The sequence below is a fragment of the Apteryx rowi genome, unplaced genomic scaffold, assembly GCF_003343035.1.
Source record: "Apteryx rowi isolate R43461 unplaced genomic scaffold, aptRow1 scaffold_16, whole genome shotgun sequence".
In the NCBI taxonomy this organism is placed as follows: Eukaryota; Metazoa; Chordata; class Aves; order Apterygiformes; family Apterygidae; genus Apteryx; species Apteryx rowi.
The window spans coordinates 3,621,994-3,643,873 of NW_020447863.1; the positions used below are offsets into that span (position 1 = coordinate 3,621,994).

Sequence of the window (21,880 nt, forward strand, 5' to 3'; positions counted from 1 at the left end):
TTCTGCACTGCRAGAGGAGGGAGGGGGGGGGAAAGGGCAGACGGCGGCGTGCAGCAGGCACCTCGGGGAGCGTGGGGAGCGCGGTGCTCTCTTTCCCTGAGCTAGGTTTCTACTGTAGGCGGTGCATTCCTTGGGAGGGAGGGTGTGTGTGTGCGGTGCCTTCCCACACTCGAGGCAGCTCTTATTTAATGGGGGTCTCCATGCAGGGCAGAAGCCAGAAGAGATTTTGCTGCTCCCCGCTCCCGTTCAGGAAACAGCAGCTCCCGCGTCAGGCACCGGCATGGACCGTGTGGCAGAGATAGCTCTGGAGGAAGAGGCTGCTATGACCGGCAAAGCCTCCGGGATGCACCTCAAGGAGGATTTGAGGAAAATACGATGCGGTGTGCTTCTGTGCCTGCTCTCCGTGCTGGTCCTCGCACTGCCCACAGCCTATCTGCTGGCCGGAAACCTCCGAGCCCCCAGCACATGCTCCAACCAGGTAAGAGGCTGCTGTTTTTTGTCCTACCACACTGCAACAAGGAGAGAGCGGCTTCCAGCGCCTCGGGAGTTGGGTTTGTTTAGCTCTTTTTTCCCTCTAACAGGCGAGTGATTTAGGAGAACTTGAGAGACTTCCTATTAGATGCCTTCTTCCGCGCACAGAGCCAATCTGCTAGGGATAAATCTTGTTTATTCTGCTTGGTCTTTCTTTTTAACTAACGGTTTTTGTTCCTCTTCTCTTTAATTTCACTAAGGTCACAGTGCAAGGTACAACTTGAAAACTTTCTTGGCAGACTGCAGAAAACTTTTAAGAGAAATCACTAGTTGATGGAAATCAGTGTCCCTCCACTGATTTCGGCCAGATTTGGGCAGTATGTCTCATTTCCCTCCCTACTCTCAGATTAACTCTGAGACCTCACCTACCAACGTAGTGTTTCAGCAAACACCTGCTGACTACGCTGCTGATGTCAGTGGGTCAAACGCTCAGCGTACGTCGGGGGGAGGCAGCCAGAGTCCTCAGCGGTGCATCGTTAGTGCAAACTCCTGCTGAGATACGGTTTGGGACAATTGCCAAGCRTGATGCTAAAATTTACATCCCTTCCTTTTTATCCCCCATCCAAACTTTCTCTAGATGCAAGGATCTTCTCAGCTGTCTTTCTCTGACAGGCAGCTAAACTCATTTTGCTTCTAGTAACGCATGCTTGCTAGCGCGGTTGCTTCCAGGGCTGTTCCGCTACTGCCTCGCTCCTGCCTGTGGCAGCCTGCAAACAGGTGCCTGTTCCTTCTGTAGCCTTTGAGTTCAACGGGGCTGCCCCTGGTTGAAGGAAGACGTATGCATATATGTTTGAAGAATTAGGGTTTGAAGGAATGTTAGCTTCAGGTCTGAAATTCATTAACTAGCCTGAATGTCCCATGTTCGCTTCAAAACAGCAAAAGAAAAGGTGTCAATAAGTTGCCTCCAAGGCAAATTTCTATCCCGGCAAACATTCTCCCTACGGATGTTTCGGCTGACAGCTGTGCCCGTGGCTGTGTGCATGTGCGCCCGCAGATGTGCAGAGAAGGACTAGCCTCAGTTTGACCTTCTGTCCGCACAGCTGGCGCCTCGCGCCGGAGCAGAGTTCTGCAGCAAGTATCTCACATGTCACCCGTTTATAACTGTGCTTAGCTGAAAGGGGACGTGACAGTCCTGCCCAGGAGCTTAGACTGGCACATTTGGTGGATACGTGCACACGCAAAAGTATATGTTACTGCCCTGTTCCTGTTATTGCTAGTTAGACCAGCTAGACTGGGTGCACAGTCACACCTGCAGCGCTCTTTCTTTTCATATCCTCATCCTACGAGGTTCAGTTCATTTCTTTTAAGGATCTTGGAGTGATATTGTGATAAAATCCTAGCCTGTTTGATAGGACTAATACATTCCTAGCTCTTGACCCTGTTTGGCAGAGTTAGTGGAAAAAAGTCTATTTTTGTGAATGAGTTTGGCTTTGCAAGAGAGGAAGGTGCAATGCAAACCTTTCAGATGTGCCCTAGTCTGGACGACACAAGAATGTATTTCTATGCATATGCACTGAATTATTAGCGTATAGTGTTGCCCCAGTGATGTAACAAGGAGATCAGATGAGTTACAGCCTTTGCAAATCCCAGAGAGGAAGAGAAAATCATCAGAGATGGCCTGCTGCCGTCTGTGCTTGTGCCAAGCCAAGTAGGTGGAGCACCCTGCTACAATTAAAGTGGATACTGCTTTTACCAAATCTTTCATTTGCTCCACTGATTACTGACCGCGTTGCCAGGGCTTTCCAGCAGCAGAGCGCAGGTGGGCATTTGTGTCTTCCTGTGCAGCTTTCTTTTAATCCCACAAAGAGTGTCACGGGCTGAGCAAGGGCACTCAGCCCTGCAGCTCCAGCTCACTGCCATAGCCTCATTCAGGCGACGGGGAACATTTTGGGGTCTAAAAGCACTTGRGAAAAGCTAGAGTCTTGTCGTCTTGCACTTCCCTCTGCAATGGAAGAGTTAGAGCCGGATTGCTAAAGGATGCCTTCTTCACATGCCCTGCTGAGAGCCTGAGCCAAGATGACTAGGTTGAGACCAGATGCTGATGGTGGCCCTAGTTTGGGGACTGTGGATGTCCTGGGCATGCTGGGAGCAGGTGGGCAGGCATGAGTTCGCACCAGATGTGTGTCCACTTGCCGACCCTTGTAGGCAGCAAGCAGAGAGCAATGGRAGGAGTCCTCTCATTGCCCCAGGACCAAGCTCGGCCGCACATGCCAGAATATCAGCTTGCCGGCGCAATTGGGCTGGTCCTGGGAGAAGGGAGGGGTCCAACACCAGCATCTCCTGGGAGGGACTAGCACAGCTGAGCAGCGAGAAGCAGACAGCAGACGTAGTAAATTCCTGCGCTGGTTCTTCCTGGAGCAAGGAGGAGGAGACAGGGAGCCAGCGAAGGGTTGTGCAACAGGGGTGTGCCTCTTAGATTAGCCCGCGGGGTGAGGCAGTTTATTCATCTCTGTTTTTGTGTGGGTGCACATGATGTCACACTCTGCCTCTAAGTGGGTATAAACTCACCTTTTGCTCTAGAAATGGCCAATTCAGGACAGAGCAGGGCAAGTTATGTTGTTAAAGCAACATGTGTGAACTGCCGGCTTTCTCTCATGATATACTGTGCCTTGCATGAATAATTCAAGTCTGATGCTGGTTTTCTTGGACACCTTCCAGGCTCTCTACATTGCTTCCCTTTTGGAGATAGCAGTCATTTTCTTTTGTGCTCTAAGACATCAAGATGAGGAAATAGGGTTCACTAGGCAAATAACTCATGTCTTAGATTATTAGCAGAAAATCTGTGAATGGCTCTGGCTGTGTATTTCCAGAGGAAGGGCTAAGACTTCAGTGCATCCTTCCCCAAAGGGGAGCCAAGTTTCAGTCTGAGCATGCAGATCTGCTGAGGGGAATGACACAGCAACCAGGAGCACATCTCCAGCTGCCTTAGCAACCCATGCCACTAACCCCATAAACAGACCACCGAGTCCTACCCCACACATGCTGGCACTTGGGCTTGCTTGCATGGCAGCATGACAGCATTCCCAGTATAAAGGGAAATGCAATCCAAGCCCAATCCAAAGCATTGCACACAAGCCTAGGTGCCATGTCAGTCTTGCAATGGAGAAGGGAGCTGCTGCAGGGCTAGAGAGACTTTAAACTGCTGGCAGCTCTGGCTCGATCTCTCTACCATATCAACAGGATCAAGCCAGAAAGCTAGTAACTGAGAGCAGAAAAAGAGTGCAAAACCATATTCGTGCAGAGTCAGAAGCCCTAATGGTCTACCCTAACAGAAAGGAGAAGCTGAAACGGCTTGCTGATGCATAAGGATGGACAAGTGCCTGGGGAGGAGTGTTTCATCTAGGCCCAGGAACATGGGACTTCCCTTCCAAAGGCTAATGCCAGTAAAACTCCTGACTGACCATTGCTGCTTGATGAATATGGTCCTACAGGGCAAAGAAGCTAGGAAAATCAAAACACACCTGCCCTGGGCACACACCCATCCGCGCTCTTTGCATTGCACGGCGGAAATGCCCCGCTCGCGGTTAGTTTTCACCATCATGAGACCAGCCACTACCTAATATGCCTCACCTAGGCTCTATATAGCACCCGTGGAGCTAGCAAAATCATGGGTGTGAGCATCATGGGCGCACTACACAGACCCTGTCTGTAAAACTGTGTCTTATGACAAAAATGTGATTAAAAAAAAGTGGTGGAGCTGCTGGGGGTAGTTTTGCTTATTAATCTCTATGCCTCCAATGCCAAGCTGCTTTTCCCGGTGCAGTTCTCTGTTGGACACCTCCAGCCCTTTCTGGAGGTGGGAGAGGCAAAGTGGGTGAACGGGGGATGTTCAGCTCTTCTCTTTTGCTTTAGTGTTATGTGGATCTAAGTGCACTGAGGCTTTTGGACATTCTTGGTATCAAAACAACCTAGAAGTGTTTTGCAGACCACAGTCTTCAGAGTGATTAGAGCTGGCCATTTGAGAAGTCCTTTGTCACCAAGTCAGCTCTGTGGTGGGATTTTCAAAATCACTCAGCCCTGGTTAACAGTGTCTCCGCAGCAACCAAAGGGAAAATTGAAGCCTTGCTGTGAACTTTTCAGAATCACAGCTAAGCCAGAAAGGAGAATARAGAAAACCACTGTGTAAATGGTTTCTCTCTACTGTCTCATGCTGCTTAGCTTTCCACCACATCTTTCTGCTTGAAAACTCTTTATACACCACATCCACACCAAACATGTACAATTTCCATGCCTATTTAGGACAAATATTACTAATACCTTGCTATTACATAGCACTTTTACATGCTAAAATATTTTACATTGGAGGTTTAGGAGGCCTGTATCCTTATCAAACAGTACTGTTAGGGAAAAACCATGCTTTTGCCAAGCGTCAGAATAATTTCACACATCCCAGTACCCTGCTCTATCTACTGCACCATACTGTCCTTTAGCATCTAGAAATACAGCTACTGCAGCTGGAGTTTCCATCTTATTTCCAGTTTTCTGGAAATAAGTAAATTAAGGTTGCACAGAAAGCTTCCTCATAGTTTTCAGTTAAAAAACATTCTGGAGTTTTTGATAGCGAGAAGCAAGATTCTTCTCAAGATCCTTCCTGTTTTCCCATCGCTACTTCTTGTATTGCCAAGTCTAAGTTGAACAAAGTACTTAAGCACAGGTTGGCTATAAATACATAAGTAGTCCCACTGAAGTTACATGATTAAATGTAGGTTTGTGATTGATTTGTAGCTCATTACGGTACTTAGCATCGCTAGAAAATATGTAACTTGATAAATACGTAGGCAATGTCACATAGATAACAGTGTAGATAGATAAATACACTCATAGGCATGTGCATCTGTCCCAGAGCGAGGGGGAGTGATGGAGAGAAGTCCTCCGCAGTGATTTCAAGCTTCCCACCAGAAGAAGGACAAAGTCACCTGGCTATGACTTTGTGGTGCATCAAAAAATAGTCATGTTTAGACACCACCACAAGCAGATAGGACCTCAGAGAAAGTCATTAGTCATAACGAAAGGCCCAGACATCTCATCCACAGCTCAACACCATTCCTCTCTGTCAACCACACACTGAGGCACTGTCACAGCCCCGTCTCCTCTGCATGACATTGCYTGCAGGACAACGTGTTCCTGCAACTGGGGCAAACACACGGACAGGTGGGAAAGGAAAAAAGATAGAATTTGCCCTGCTGTTTTCCTTGCCCATTTTTTTCCAGTGTGCTGGAGCCATTAGAACTGACAGTTAATCTGCAAGATATTACAGAGCGCACAGATGTTTGCTGTTAGTGAGACATTAAAATTCTTTGGCTCATTGGAGCAGGTACCAGTCCCCAAACCCAGATCGTCTGACTCCACCCCAACCCCTTCTTGCCCCGGCCAGCACAAATTTTCTATTTTCTACTTTACTTGTATTGTTTGAAGTTGCATGAGACAGAGCCACCAGGAGATATCCTAGTTATCTACAAGTTGATATTATTTCAGCCTGTGTGTTAGCTGATGTGCATCACATTCTTAACTGAGAGTTGATCGGTGGCAGTTTACTCTATTCAACGTACAGAAAAATCTATTTATCGTAGCTGCCTACAAAACACACCGCACAACACAAGCACGTTCCTGACAGATGCTGTGTGGTTGGGGTTCCCGACAGCCCAGGTCCCGCAGGCTGAGCTGGCTGCACAACACCATCTCCCCACTTTCCGCAACCGGGCCGTCGGCACAGACCTGCAATAAGCTGTGCCCTGCGGAAAGCCTAAGGGATGCTGTTGCTTCAGTGCTCCACACACCTAGCGTAGGCCAGATCTACGCTCAGCTTCACGCAGCCTAATTCCCTCAGTTCGGAGCTGTGATTCACAGCCTGCGTTAAGAGGACCGGTACCTGGCAAGGAGCCGCGGGCTGTGTCAGAGGGTGACTGAGGAAGGACCAGCCCTGGCAGGCGTGTGATAGACAAACCCAGCTTTGCTTTGAGCTGCTCTACATAAACGTCATTACTGCCTGGCGCTGCCCAGGGCCATGCGCTTCTGCCGTGTAACTGGGTGTTCGCGCGGGGTTGCGCGATGAGCCTTGTGGTGCTAAGCTCTAGAGGAAAATTTAGGAAGCAAGTAAATGCAAGCCGGTCCTGCGGTTCCTCGGTTAAGTGCCAGCGTGCCGTGGGGCTCAGGTCTCTGCCAGCTGCAGTCTCCAACCTGTTCAGCTCCTGTCTGTCTTCCTAGAAGACTATCCAAAATTCAAGAAGGACCTAAAACATAGGCTTGCAGTCTGAAACAACGTAAAGGAAAGCGAGCAAGAGGCCAGCTGAGACACCTCAGTAACTCTCTTCACTGGTGTTATGAGCGCCAGCTAAGGCTCAGCCCTCCCGAGCTTTCAGACAAGAGGAATCTCTCACTTTGCCGTGCCCTGACTTCTGTTTGCCACTTCATTGCGCGGAGCAAAGGCCAGAGGAGATCTCTAATGCTCCAGCGGTGCTGGAGGGACGCGCCGTCCCAAAGGATGGCTAGTGAGGGCTATTTTACATTGGCATGTTACGGCAAGCCTTCCTCAGTCGTGCCGAGGGCCTGTTCAGCCTCCGACCAAGCACAGAGTTGAACACGGCGACAACCACAGGCCCCCAGGTCCCGTCCTTCGCACCTTTGCTGAGACGTAGGTGGTTTCGAGCTGACAGCAGAAAGTTCTTGCAAGGGAACAAAGCTTGTCCTTTTACACGAAACCTTTACTGAAACATAAGCTGTTTTCTGGGATAATTCAGACAGGACTTCTCTGTGGATTTAGTGCACGTCTGGAGCCCGAGCACTGGAAGCTAACTGCTTGCAACTCTCTCCTGCAGGTTGCGGATGAGAGGGGCTCTCGGTTTCTGAGGCAGCGGGCGCTGACTACTGGTAAGTTTGTCCATCCTTCCCACCATCCAAAACACCGCTGTTCACTGGGGTTTTGCAATCACTGCTGCAGCAGCCTGCTGCAATGCACCTGAGGGCAGACACCTTCCCACCCGCCCTCCGCTTTCACCACCCAAATTTCTCCCAAGCCACAGGTCAGGGCAGACCGCGGGCAAAAACCCAGGCCACGAGAGTCAAGTAGACAGGACAGAACCGAGCCATAGGTTAAGGTTAAGCATTTCTGAACTGAGGGCACGGCAAAAGCACGGATGCAAGGGAGCCTGTGCACGCCGCGATCCCATCCGAGCGCGGGCGAGCTCGGCCCCCCACTTCCCTCCCTCCCACCTTCCGGCACTTTGCACTAAGACGCTGCTGCAATTTGTGCTGTCGAAGCCTCACGTTCAGTGCCGCAGTGGGACTGACAAGCTCAGTCGTTTGCAAAGGCATTTTATTACCGCAACGCCTGCCTATGTCAATAAACAGTCACAGTAAATAAATCCCTGCGCAGACGTATGAGGAAATGGAAAGAGGCTGCAGACGTTTCCTCTGGGGAAGGATCGCTGCTCACCTCTGATTGATTTGAAGAGCAGCAAACATCCTTTCACACCTTTTTCTTCTTTCCCCTCTTAGGTACGGATATGCTTTCCAGTGCAGAAAAGCCAAGAGCACACCTGACAGGTAATGTTTGTTCAAAAACGAAGCGTTTCCCTCGGGTTTTACAGCAGATTTTGCAATGCAAATGATCTCAGTTCACACGGGTCTGATAGGATCAGGTGTTGCAGGCCAGGAAACACGGAAAAGATAGTTATCAGCTTGGCTTTGTTGACCGTAAAGGATTTACTGGGGTCTGCGTTTGTGTAAAATGGTCTACAGAAGTTGGTAGTTGAAACATTGCCGCTTTTCGGGGTTGGTTTTTTTCAATGAAACAAGCACTCAGGCCAGCTCTTGTAACTGAGCTTAAATAAGCACCTGGTATTTTAGTGATCTGTTGAGCTCTGCTGGAAAAATCAATGCCAAAACTCAAGAGAGCCCTCACACCACTGTGAATCAGGAAGAACTACCAGTTTGGAAGCAAAATCAGGTCAAAAAAGGTCGGTTTTCAGGCCCCCCCCCTTTTTTTTTGTAAGTCCTGACTCAGTTCACACGCATCATATTCCCACAAAACAACCTCCTGTTTTTGGTGAGGACACCTCTGAACCACATCTGAGGAAGCAAGGGAAGGTTTAGGCCTAGCTAAACCTCTTTGAGCCCCTATCTACACGAGGAAGAGGAAGGCAATATCTCACAGCACTGTCATGGAGGGGGGATAATCATACTTTTTTGAGGGGCAGACAGCATTTGAAAGGCTGCCATCTCAGCACCTCTGCCTTGAAAGTGCAGTTGGCGTTACATCAAGGACACTGTCCTGAGCCATCCCCCATCCTAGCCAGCTCCACCCTCTTGGAAAATTCAGGGATTACCAGAGAAGAGGAATAAGTGCACAGCTGGTTCCCACGGGGATGGGGTTGAGCGCTGAAGGGCTCTGACTGCTCTGAACCTCTCCTGTATAAAGCAATTTATATCTCCCCAAAATACAGCTCACTGCAGGTGCTCCTCCAAAACTGTGTGCTGTTCCAGGGGAGCACTTAGTAACTTCAAGCATGCAAGAAGGTGCATGAAGCTTCAGCTGAATTTACAAACAATGCTAAAGAGATCAGTACATCTGGGCCAATTCCAAGAGAGCATGATTTGTTCTCTCTCGTCCACAAGTTCCTTGCCAGCACACATCCTACGTCCTGTCCCCTTTTCTATGCAGGTTATCAGCACCCCAAAACTGTCCCATCCTTGCTCAAAACATCTGTGCTTAAATGCAAGTTTGCAAGAGCAAGAGGACCAGGTCTACTAATAAAGGTCCTTTGGACTTCCGCTTCTGCGTGACAGAGAAACCCAGACATTCCCAGTGCAGCTGACTCAGAAAAGCAGCCAAAACACTGCTCTGCTGATGGGGAAGTTCCCTAGGTTGCACAAAAATCCAGTTACCTCTGGGAAGCACCCAGCAGTTTGCTTCAAATTTCCTCAGGCCCTCCACTTGCAAAAGGTACTTAGAAGTCCCTTCCTCAGCAGACTCCACAGGACAGTGTCCTCCTTAGCCTGCCATTTGGGCCTAGTCACTGTTGGCCATAGCAAGGAGCCTGAAAAGGAAAAAGCTAGTGGCATTTTGAAAGTTTCCTATAACACTGGAAACATCCAAGCCTTGACTGTAGGAGTGACAGAGCTTGGTCTGACCCAGCTCGGTGTCCTGTACCCAGCAGCTTTGGCCAAGCAGAGGTGCTTAGGCGGTTCTTGCTCCTTTTCTGTACAATGGGGAATTGGGGGTTGGAGCTGAAGGCTGCATCCAGACTGCCTCATTACATAGCTATCAGAGAACCTAACTTCCATGAATTTAGCTAATCCTTTTTTGACCTCAAGCAGATTTTTGGCCTCTATGGTATCCTACAGCAATGAGTTCCCCAGCTTAATGATGCAACACACATCAGAAAGTACTTTCTGTTCTTTGCCTTAAACTTGTGCAGTAATAATTTCTTGGGTGCCGCCTTGTTTTTCTATTCTCAGAAACAGTGAATGGTGCATAGAAAGTGAAAAGGAAACATTTAATCTTTAGAGCTTTGTTACATACCCCACTTCAGGCACCTTTTTGAAAGTGAAAGTAGTAGACTGACATACTCTTGCCTCATAGGAAAGCTCCTCCAGATCTCTGGCTGCTCCTCTCCATCCTTCTCTAGTTTTAGAAATATATGTTTTGAAGATGAGAGCAGAGGAGTGAGGGGAACGAGAACTAAGTACAGTACTTGTATGGAAATGGCCCCCCGAATTAAGCAGTAGTAGAATGACTTGATGTTTTGTTCTATGTTCCTTTATGAATAACCCTCCACAAGCTCTTGGCCTTTTTAACACACACGGAGCATTTTGAACTCCTCCGCATTGGCACCAAGATGTCCTCCCTGGGTGGCTATCCCCATTCTGTCCTGTGCAATGCTTTATATTTATCGGTGCTGACTGCAACGTGCCATGCCACCATCCCCTCCCTTACTTGGCTGCAGTTCAAGTCAGGATGCAGATCAGTGCCTATTCCTCCTTGCCACCAGCCAGCTGGATGAACTCTGTTGTAGCTGGTGGCAGTACGGGGAACCCCATCAAGTATTTGCCTAGCACTTATCCTGCTGCAATAGTGTCTGAGCTCTCCACAAAATCTGGGCAAAAAAATCACTTTCTGGTTCCACCTCATGGTGGGATATAGTGACCTTTTAAGGTCAGTCATTAAACTGTCAGGGCACAATCTTGAACAGCTCCGAGATCCTTCAGCCACTAGGCATTGTAGTACGTGTTGTAAAAGAGCCTTCCTGTATAGGAGATTCAGACCCTAGTCTCTTGCTGAGACCAGAAATCTGCCCTTGAAGGACTGCGTTCAGCATCAGACTCGCACTGGTGAGGGCAGTGCAATGTAGGACCCCAGAAGTTCACCAATACAACACGAGAAAGTCACCCAAAAGCTGCTAGGTGAAAGGATTCCCCAGCAGGGGACTAAACCAAAAGGGATTTGGGGGGGAAAAAAAGAAATTTCATGTGCATGGGATGCAAAAAGTGAAAAACACATGAAAAAGCTGAAGTAACCATAGCTTTTAAGCTCTCGTGAAAAGCAGATTTTATTTACTTTTTAAGAAGGAGCATAGTATGTGTATTTGCAGGAAGTACTGCTGCATATATTTGTGCAATAAATACATGACTAATACAGCTATTGTTAGAAAAGGAATGATATTGTCTCAAAGGCACTTGAACATGCATTTTGCCTCTTGACATGTCCCTAAAACATGGAAAAAATTAGTCTGAAAATAGAGAGCATTAATACAATGAGCTCTAACCTAAAAGGAAGGTTATAGTTATAAAACTTAGAGTTGCCTAATTCTAGAGGTTATGAAATCACGTACTTCATCTGAGTTGCTTCTTAGTTATAAGAAAACATTGAAGAATTGAGTGTCACTGACATTTTAAATGCGTCATTGTACATGGAGAGAAAACATTTCACGTGCAGATTCTCCTCGATTTTTCCCCAAACTTGCCAAGATGGAAAAGAGCCCGGGGTGTTTTCTGGAAATTTTCTAATCTTTTCTGGTCCTTTCCGTGGCAAAGCAGCTTTCCCCTGCTACTACCTCATCTTTGAGAGGTTTTACTGCAAGTTGTGATAAACCAATAAACCTTACAAGGACCCAAATGCTGCTTTAGCTTTTGCCAGGACTCAGTCTAGTCCCTAGACACCCTAGAGGTAGATGAGGGTGAAGGCAGACCACAATTACTTTCGCTTTCTTTCATTCCTCTCTTTCAGGCACAGCTTCATTGGCTCAAAGCATCACAGAGTCCTTGTAATGCTCTTAATTTAGCTTGGCTTGTTATCACAATCCCTATCATTCACCCATGCAGAAATACTCTCGTGTGCTTTGACTCCTAGGGAAAGATCAGAAAGATTTAATACTTCAGCACCGCTGACAGGCAGGCTGAGAAAAGCCGTTCTTGTGCTGTGCAGCTCAGAGAACATACAGCACTCCTAACACCTCCTTGTCTCCTTATGGATTATCTATTGCCGGAAAAGAGGGGGAAAAAGGACATCGCTGGGAGCCAAGTCCATTAGTTTTTCTGAATCTCATTTCACTCAGGATAAACGAAATGGTTATTGCCAAGAGCATTTCAAAGCTTTTCCTCACCTGCATTCAGTTTACCTCCCTGCCCACGCACACCTGCCCAAATACAGACTGAAAATCACCTCTAAATATTAACTCAAGCTCACAAAAAAGAAAAAGGTCTAGTTTCCTGGAAATCAGCTGCTTCCGTCTTTCTTGGCATTTAACGTTGACTTTACAAGTTCCTTTTAATACATGGTAGAATCTCATGGGTTTTTCCTCTTTCTTTTTTATTTCCCTGTCTCAGCTGCCTGTTTTACTGCAATGTTTTTGTGTGGCAGTCACTAAGGGGCAGAGGAAACTCTTCTGCTCCCTTGCACATACAATGAATAAGTGCTAGGGCTTCTTCTTCTGGCTGTAGTGCGAGCCAAAATTGAAACGATGAAGGAGAGGTGAAGGGAGCAGGAGGACAGCAGTTCCCAGCCCCCTGCTTGGATCAGACCAATGCTAGGGGCAGGATCTGAGCTCTGTAAATAGTCAGTTATCCACAAGCCTGGGAAAAAACCTGGAGGAAAGCTGAGGGTAGTACACCAAACCTAGTGTTTTATTCCATCAAAACATAAAAAAAAAAAAAAAGTTGGGATCTAACTGTGTTTGAATATAATGTGTTGTTCTGGGAACTGGAAGCACAGTGGGATCTTCTGGGTTTTTGGTAAAATGAAAGGACAGCAGTAAACCAAAAGCAATTCCAGAGCGAGAGGTTTCATTGTGCACACACGAAACCAAAAGTTTGAGGCAAAGGCTTATGAACCTTGTCTCTGTCCTTCAGAAGCAGCTTGGCAGGAAGAAAAGTTCAAATGCCTCAGTGTCCAGTGATAGTTTGGGATGACTGGCTTTCTTTCCTTCCGGTCATTGTGAAACTTTCGTAAGCACAACAGTGTTTATTGTTCTCTGTTAGCACTACGCTGACACTAGCATAGTTACAATCCATCTCCAGTGAAGAATATGTTGCTCCAGTGTCTTTTATTACTGTCCTCAACCATTAGGTACGGACACGTACCCATTTGTACAACTGTCCCAGTGATGGTTTCACTTAAAGGTAAGGTTTATACTCTGCAAATAGGTAAGATAGCATCCCAGACCTGCAGGGTAAAGTCCCATAGTACTGTGAGACTTGGCCATTAGAAAGGATGGTTTCAACCAACCTGCTCTGGCCAAGGTCTTCTAAAAGCACACCAAAATTTTGGCTCCTGATTGCTATGGTGGCCCAGAGTCTCCTCCATCCAGCAATAGTCCCCTTTACATGACCATGCCCAGGCCAGTTATTGCTCGACAGTCCAGCCTGCAGCCAAGTCTGCCTCAGTTTTCTGCCCATAATACAGGAACATTTCTCCCCTAGCATTTTGATTGCCTTGTTATTTAACTTGCTTGCCCTTTGGAGTAGAGATCGGCTCTCGGAGCACACGCAGCACCCGCAGTACAGCCAGCACTATCTCCCCGGCCATAACCAACTAACTGATCTCTTCTCCCTCTTTCGTCCTCAGTGAAGAGACAAGACCTTGCCAACACCATGGGAAACCAGCTGCCGATCCTCCAGTGGGAAGACAAGCGCGGCTTGGCCTTTACCAAGAACAACCTGAGTTATTTCAGCAACGCACTGGTGATACCTGTGTCTGGGGACTACTATGTCTATGCTCAGGTCACTTTCCGAGGGCCCATTGGAAGTTCCAGTAAAACAAATTCTGTTACTGAGATCATCACCAAAGTCACTGACAGTTACCCCGAGCCCACCCAGCTGCTGACTGGCACCAAGACCCTCAGTGAAAAAGGAATCAACTGGTTCCAGCCTATTTATCTAGGCGCTGTGGTTTCCCTAGAAGCAGGGGACAAACTGATGGTCAACGTCAGTGACATCAAGCTGGTTGATTATACTAAGGAGCACAAAACTTTCTTCGGTGCTTTTTTACTGTAGGGCTCTGGCAGCAGCTAGCAGGGGCTTCCCTCCCAGGTCCCGACCTCGCTTGCTCAACCTCGACTCTATGAGCGCAGCTCGGGGCGCTGCTCTGTGCTGTGAACATTCTGCACTGTCCCTCGCCTGCAGCCCAGCATCCCCTGTATCCTTAAATTAAGGGGCAGGGAAAGCTGAAGCTGCAGGCTGAATGGAAGCAACCCGAAAAGCCCCAGAAAAATTGAACTCGGGGAGGGGGGGGGAATATATTTGCAGCTAAAAACTGAGAGGTCTGAAATTTTGTAGACTAGGGGGAAACAGTTTACATTTGTGGGGTAGGAATATTGAGTAGGAATATTGATCTTGAATAATACAGCTAAGCTATATCAGTAGTTCCACCTCCAATAAGCCATTTCCTCACCGCAGAAAAGTATTTTAAACTTTCCCCAGCATTTCCAGTATAATTTTACATGGCCTTTCTTCAGATTCCCTGTACTAAAAGGTAATTACTTTTCATCATTTCCTTATGAATAGATGTTGCACTAATATGAAGCCCAGTTTAATCATTAACTGCTTAATTAATCCCTTCCAACTTCCCTGTAAAGTAGATTAAAATTATACCTTGTGGTTTGCAGAAGCTACCTGAATTTTTTTTTCCAGGAAATTGTTTACAGTTTTTTAAGTCAATGTACAGCCCCTAACCTTTATGTAGAATTTCTAGAGAACATGCAGAAACACTTTCTGTTTCAGCACAATATATCTCACTCTCAAATCCTAATGTTAGGAAACATAAAAAGCAAGGAGAGTGAAGAATCTGGCAACATTTTTCAAAATTTTTAAAGTGGCCACTGAAATTTTAAGAGGAAATCTCTGCAATATTTTGCTTTCCATTCTGTGAAATGCAAAGTGAGTACAATTAAAGAAACCACTTTCTTGGTGCCCCCCTTGCAACCATTGTCAATGCTACAGCAGTCCCCTAAAGACAAAGAACTCCCCAACCTTTCCCAGGGTGAAGGCTGGCAACCAGTAGCCCCTGCCCAAGGTCAAAAGATCCAAAGGCAAGATCATGGCGTGCCCCAGGCAGCTGCAGAGCTCAGGAATGCTTCACTTCCCATCTTACACTTTCTTACTTTCATAGACCTCACAGTGTCTCAGGGAAATTCCCCAGCTTTCCTTCTCTTCCCACAATAAATAAATCACTAGCAATGATTCAAACCATGTTCTAGTAGATTCAAGCTTTACACTCCTAAGTGCTAGGAGGTCTCAAGCTCTCACACTTGAGCGCTTCCCCCCCGCCCATCTGCAGGATCTGGCCGATGGCCAAGCTTCACTCTCTGCAGCTTTGTTTCCTGCCTTGCCTCATTGTACTTCCTCCATTCTCCACTCTTTGGCCAGAAGTCACAGCAAGGCTTGACCGACAACATTTTCATTCAGAGCCATGGTGGTACCAAAGGCACACTGTTAGTGCCAGAGAGGCACTGAGGTTGGGGAGGACGTAGGGCTGGGTTTGGGGAGCTGTAGCTGAAGAGTTCAAATAGGCAGAGAAATTCTCCGCAGGTAACCACCCCGCTCCAGAAGGCAGTGAGGCCAGGCTCTTCTGTCCACAGCATGCCTCTTCCTAGCAGGAGACAATACATTGCCATATTAACAAAAAGATCTGTTTGAGTGGACAAGAAAGTCACTAGCACAACTGGAGCATACAGCATAGGGAAAGGCCAAGGCAGACTGGGGACATGGGAGGCAAGGAGCAGAGAGAGGTGGAGGAGCCAGGCAGCACCACGATCTCTGCCTCTTCACAGCAGGGTATAAGCACCTTTGTGCTGACAACGTGACTGTTCCTCTTCAGCCTACTAGACCTGTTATGTAGTAAACCATCTCCGAAAAGCAGGCTATCTGACCATACTTCCCTGCTTCTCAGTGCCTAGGTCCCATAGTAGGTCTCAGTCATCTTTAGCTGTTTCCTACACCAAGATAGCACCAAACATGCCACAAAAGCTAGGATATTTCCATCTTGCCCTGCACTTCTGTCCTCAGTGGGCATCTTCCTTGCTTCCAGCTCCTCCTTTCAAGTCTAGTCTTTGGATGCTGGTTCACTGGGCAACACTGCTGAGGTAGGAAACCTGGACAACACCCCTGCATCAGCACCCTGTCATAGTTTAGCATCTCATTCTTTGACTTGTCCTTCATTTTCTCCCCACCAACATCTCAGCAGTCCTCTTGGTCCATTTCTTCCAGACACCCTCCTGCCTTCTTGTTCCCTCTCCATTAGCTATAAGGACACCTCTTTGTCCAATTCTGCAATTACCTACATGCAACTTCTCTCTTAAAATCATCCTGCTGCACAGAGAGAACAGCGCCTGAAAACAGATTAGGGAAGCAGAAAGTAGAGGCAATGTTACTGTTGGTACGCACAAGCACTTTTGGCCAGATAGTCCTGTTATTTATTAGCTAGACTCACTTTTATCTTTAAATCCTCATTCATGTGTTTCCTCCATCTCTTCAGGCTCCTCTGCTATTGTAAAATCTAGTGAAATCCTACTCTCTTGGTCATTCAAGATTGGGATATTCTTTGAGAAACCCTAAGACTTTCTGTATCTCATCATATTTCCAAAAGCGTTTCCTCAGCACCCCATATTGTGAGTCCTTCTGAGCTTCTGACCCCTTAGGGTGCTCAGAACAGGGTCCAAACTAATTAGCAGCTAGCTAGTTTTGTCTCGCAGCTTGCCCCAGGCTTTAGGTGCCTGGCACACCACACAACATGATAGAGATCATACAGGGAAAACCTACAAGTGACCTGTCCAGGACAGGTGATTCTCAGCAGCTAGGTGGGAAAGCTTCTGTGAAGTGTTTTATAGGATGAATTTGATTTATTCTTGGACAAAGTGCAAATTCTAGCTGTCCCAAGACAGTTACAGAAATTCAGAAATCTTTTTGTTTCTATAATGAGATGATGTAGCATTCCTCTGAGGCCATAATGCAGTCCTGATAGGTTTATAGAGCAGATTTCCATAAAATCTATTCTTGGGCCGTCATGACAATGCCTGGTGCACTGAATCATGGAAAAATGAGTTCTGGGGGAGAGGAGCGGTGCACGCAGTATTTGGCATATAAAAAAAGAGTCTTGTGGGATATATATATATACACACATAAACATACATATATATTTGTATATATTCTGTTCAAGTCCTAGGAATCCCTAGAGCAATAATGAGCTTTTTCTATCACAAGGCACATAATTTGTGTCCGCTTTACATTGATGATAAATTTCACAACCAAAAACCTGCCTGCTGCAGCTCGATAACAGCCGTCACTCTCTTGTCCCATTATCCATAGTGCAAACAACTATTTATTTTAGTCCATTTAGATCAAGCTTTCATACCTCGTTACACAAGCCAGCTTCTAGCACATTTAGCACACTAGCACACTGTATATAGCATAAAGTAGTATTTCTGGCATTACTTGTTTTAAAGTGGTGCAGGCATATTAACCCACACACCTACCCTGGTGGAAATTCTCATTTTCTCTCCCCCCCCCCGCCCGTGCTGATATTTCTGTAACAGTGACAATGACCAGCAAGTTTAAAAGAAACACATAGGTGCTGATTCTGACCCCAGTGCAAATCAGAGATTCCTCCGCAGAAGTCAATGGCACAAAGTCAGAGTAAAGCGAGTTAAGTGAGACAGAGGTGTGACTCGAAGAAGAATATGTCGAGTAGCCTGAACCCAAGCTTGCTTGCCATATTTTTCCAAAACTAAATATGGACAGAAGGGTTCCCAGAAATTCATCACGTTCATTAAATTATAAAATATTCTTAGTGTAAATCATTTCTGAAGAGGTGAAAATGCACGTGCATCAGTGTTTTCAATTGAAAGAGAGCATGATGAAATCTGTCCACGCAAACAAGTGACCTTGCAGTCTGTGGTCAAACTGATTTTTTTTTTGTTTGGGTGGATGTGAAACTAAAACACTTGAGAGAAAATTCAAACTGGGAGGGAAAAGGATCAAATAGGCAGCTCTGTCTGAATGAGCTAATAATAATTAAATGATTTGAGGTTCTGACCCTTATGTCTTCTAAGGAAAAAAAAAAAAGCATTTTTCACAACAAAAACTTCAGAAGAAAAAAAATTTTTTTAATATGAAATCTGATCAAAATATTTTAGTTTTTTAGGAATTCTCTTCTTCCTTCTTCTTGATCCCCATAAAAAACTAACACTAAATGTAACCCAAATTCTTAAAAAGGTTCACTTATTCATCCCCTTCCCTTTCCTTTCCAAACCAAGTTTTGGCAAATAAAAATCTCTATATAGATACGTAAAGATATTTAAATCGCTCATCTACAAATGACTGCAGCTCCAGTCTTACCAACATATACTTGTGCTATATTTAACCTTAAGCATGTGGCTATAGGGGTGTCACTGTATTAAAAAAAAAAAAAAAAAGTGGGTCAACTTTCCTGTTTGGTGTATGTGAGGACCCAGCTCTTCATTGCTCAAGGTGAAAGTGGATAAAGTGTCTTTTACCCGTGTTTACTCTCGACTACACCATTATAGAAGTAACCCTCCAAATGAAGGAGGGCTCATCTGCACCACGCTCAGCACGTGCATGTTGGCAGGATTAGAGTCTAGAGGTGGAAAGCAAAAGGGCGGGTTCCTAGGCAAAACATATCCCAAATGGTGAAGAGAAAATTAAGCTGTTGAGATGATTTTGGACACAACTGTTCAGGGAATATTAGGTTTAGCAAATCCCCAGTGTGAAGAGACACTACCCAGCTACACAGAACTGCCAGCACAGACCAGATTAACGGACTCTTTTGTGATTTTCAGTGGTATTCTCACCAACACAATTAAACCGCATTTTGAAGAAATTTCATTTTTCACCTCTGCATGGTATAACTGACCATTCTGTGCTTTGTTTTATTAATCTCCTGAGTGGCCCATCATTTCAGATGAGAAATGAGGATAAAATTCATTCTTTAGAAGAATCAGACAATGTCAAGAATTTTTGCCCAGATCTGGGTATTAGACACCAGTATAGCATTTTGCTATTGTTATGTATTTTCATATAAGTGATTGTGTATTGTCTTGTGCTTCTGTACTGATGTGCATCTTTACCAGTAGAACTGACTTAGCTTCTTGTTTCCAAGTTTTGTGATAATAAAAATGCAAGTTAACTAATGCAAGGACTTCTGATGATGGTCCCCTTTGGAAAGCACTAACCAAATCACACCAGTAAGAGTGATCATCTAATGCAGCCAGACAATGCTAACGTTCAAGAAACCTGTTTTGTTGTGTGCTAATGAGTAGATGACCATTACTTCATGCACCTTTAGAAACAAAAGCAGGAACCCCACCAGAGTGAACTTGGATTCAGACTTTTCCCTTGCCCTGGGGGTTTCATAGACACTTGTGTTTCAATAGACAAAAAGGACTGAGAACTTTTTTTTCCCAGTCCTTTCCCCTCTGCAGTGTGGAGAACAGCAGGTTCCATTTATTTTTTCTTTCTTTTCCTTTTTATTTCTTAGTTTATTTTGAAAAATAAACTCCTGTGGAAAAACAGTGCTCATCAGAAACTGCATCCTAGTTTCAGTCTCAGCCCACTGAGGCAGGGACAGATACATCTCATTTGGCGCACAAGGCAGATGCGAACCAGGCTATTCAAGCCACCTTTGAACACAGTTACCTGGCCAAAAAGCTATCTACAGCCTTACAGAAAAGCATCCTGGCAGCTGAGAGCTTGTGCTCCCAATTTCTCAGCTCCCAATTACCAGACATGACCAGACTAGGAAATTTTGGCCAAATGAGGGTCAGAGCCTCATCTGAAGTCAGCAGAGCTCTGGCCAGCCTTAGTTCCATTCCAGCTTGAGTTTTGCTTTCCTTAGGCTTCCAGCAGAATAGCATCCATTAGATTTGTATTTCTTATCCCAAGTAATGTTATCTTCGCCTCAGAAAGTCCTCTAGCTCCAAGAAAGCAAAAAACTTTCTTTCCAATAGCAAAATTGAAAAACATTCTCCCAGAAGGCATATTATTTTAGATTTCCACAATTCTTGTCATTTTGCTGGCTTTGAACTACGGGTGTAATTCTGAAATTGCTTCAGAAGAGATTTCTGGTTAAGTACTCTATGACCTGGCTGAAAGAAGGGTTTTTGTGTGTGGGTTTTTTTTGTTTTTTTTTTTTTTTGGGTGAGCTTAGGAGCTCTAACAGAGGAAATGAGTTTGCCCTGGCTTTCATCCACTCTCACATGCCTGAGATGTTTTGCTAGGCTGTGGGTGGCTGCATCACTAGAACAGCCAGGAGCTAATAAGAGCATAGGAATTAGACCACTTTCTTCTATATTACACCTGCACCTAAAAGGTTTGTTAATCCAATAGCTACCTCAAGTTAAAAGAATAACAAAGGCAATTTTTTTAAAATTTATTTTAATTCTCTGCTTTAACTTGAGCCAAGCTGAAACCCCTTGTTTTATTGCTGTGTTACTGTCTCCCTTGCCCATATGGAATAATAACCTGAGTTAACATCATCTTTGTGGTCTAAATACATTGACACCAATAGTCCCTCCATGTGAGCATTGTATTTCATTTTGCCCATCTTTAACCATACAAAAGTTAGGTATCTATCCTAAATTTCTAGAGGCTCCCTCTCTATAGAGGGGAGAAAGATGAACATTTCCAAAAGGCTATACATTTTAGGGAAGGTGGGGATAGCTGAGATGCTGCTCTTCCAACACTACACGGGGATGGATTAAGACCAGATATACAATATTTTGCTGGCTAAATGCCAGTAAGATTATTGCAGCCTTCAGTGAAGGACACCTGTCTTCAACAGTTACTGACCAGCACTGCACTCACTTTGAGAGGTTTGATAAAGTTATCCAGCTCCTGTCTGGGCAGAAGATCCATAGTGCTTAGTACTGATACATATATACACACATACGTACATGTGCAAACATGTATCTTGAGAAGATAGACCCTTGAATTTATACAGTGAAGTTGTTTTTCCATGAAATTCATCCCACAGAGCAGGAGACTACCCACACCAGTTTAGTTTTCTCAGTTCTGGTCTGTTGGCCAAGATGCTTAGTCACAGCCAGATCTGTTGCTCCCCAGGACTGTTCTTTCAGGAAGACCCCTTTTCCAAGAGCTGGGAACAAGGCCAATATCACACTTAATGTCTGCTTTTCACAGGAGAGCATAGAGTTCACTCTGGCAGGGCATGGAGACTTTTCATCTCCTTAGTAGTTTCCTAAGCATCTTGAAGGTTGGAGGACAAATTAAGATTAATTGGAAGAAATGTGCACCCATGGGAAGGGTGTAGGCTACAAGAATTTCAGCTGTTGAAGAGGCAGCTGAATGAGGGCGACTTTCTAAAACACTCAGCACCTATCAGATTTTCAGAGGAAATTATGACTCCATTGCTTGGTTTCTTTTGAAGACCTGGCACCAAAGCTAGGTATGAATCTCTTAAACTGCAAATAGGAGCCAAGTTTGTCAATGGTGACAGTTTCAAATTCATTTTGTCTTGTAAATGTTACTGCTAATTCCTGTAGACTAGCATGAAAGGCATTGCCTACAAAGTTATATCTGTGTTTATTATGCATCATAAGTCAGGAGCATTTGATCTTTTTTCTGCTGAATTATGAACTAAACTAGCTTTCCAGATGCTCTTATTTTTGCACAAATCAAGCTATGCTTTCATTGATTGAAGAGTTTTATATTAAAACATCAGAACAGCCACTGAAAGTGTTTGCATATTTATTGACACTATGTATAGATGACTTAATTTTATGTAAAAAAAGGAAAAATAATGATATGGAGTGAACTTTAGATTTATTGTATTAGCTATTTCTTTTAGTAGACAGCTTTAATGCCTTCTGACAATAAAGTTTAT

General features: G+C 45.4%; 1 protein-coding gene across 1 annotated transcript; it reads left to right on the forward strand.

Moving 5' to 3' along the window:
* The first annotated feature begins 280 nt into the window (after positions 1-280).
* On the forward strand, positions 281-14,019 carry TNFSF15 (TNF superfamily member 15). The gene is made up of 4 exons (XM_026059746.1): positions 281-478; positions 7,347-7,398; positions 8,026-8,073; positions 13,592-14,019. Exons 1-4 carry the CDS (start codon positions 281-283, stop codon positions 14,017-14,019), a joined length of 726 nt encoding a protein of 241 aa, XP_025915531.1.
* Positions 14,020-21,880: the final 7,861 nt, after the last annotated feature.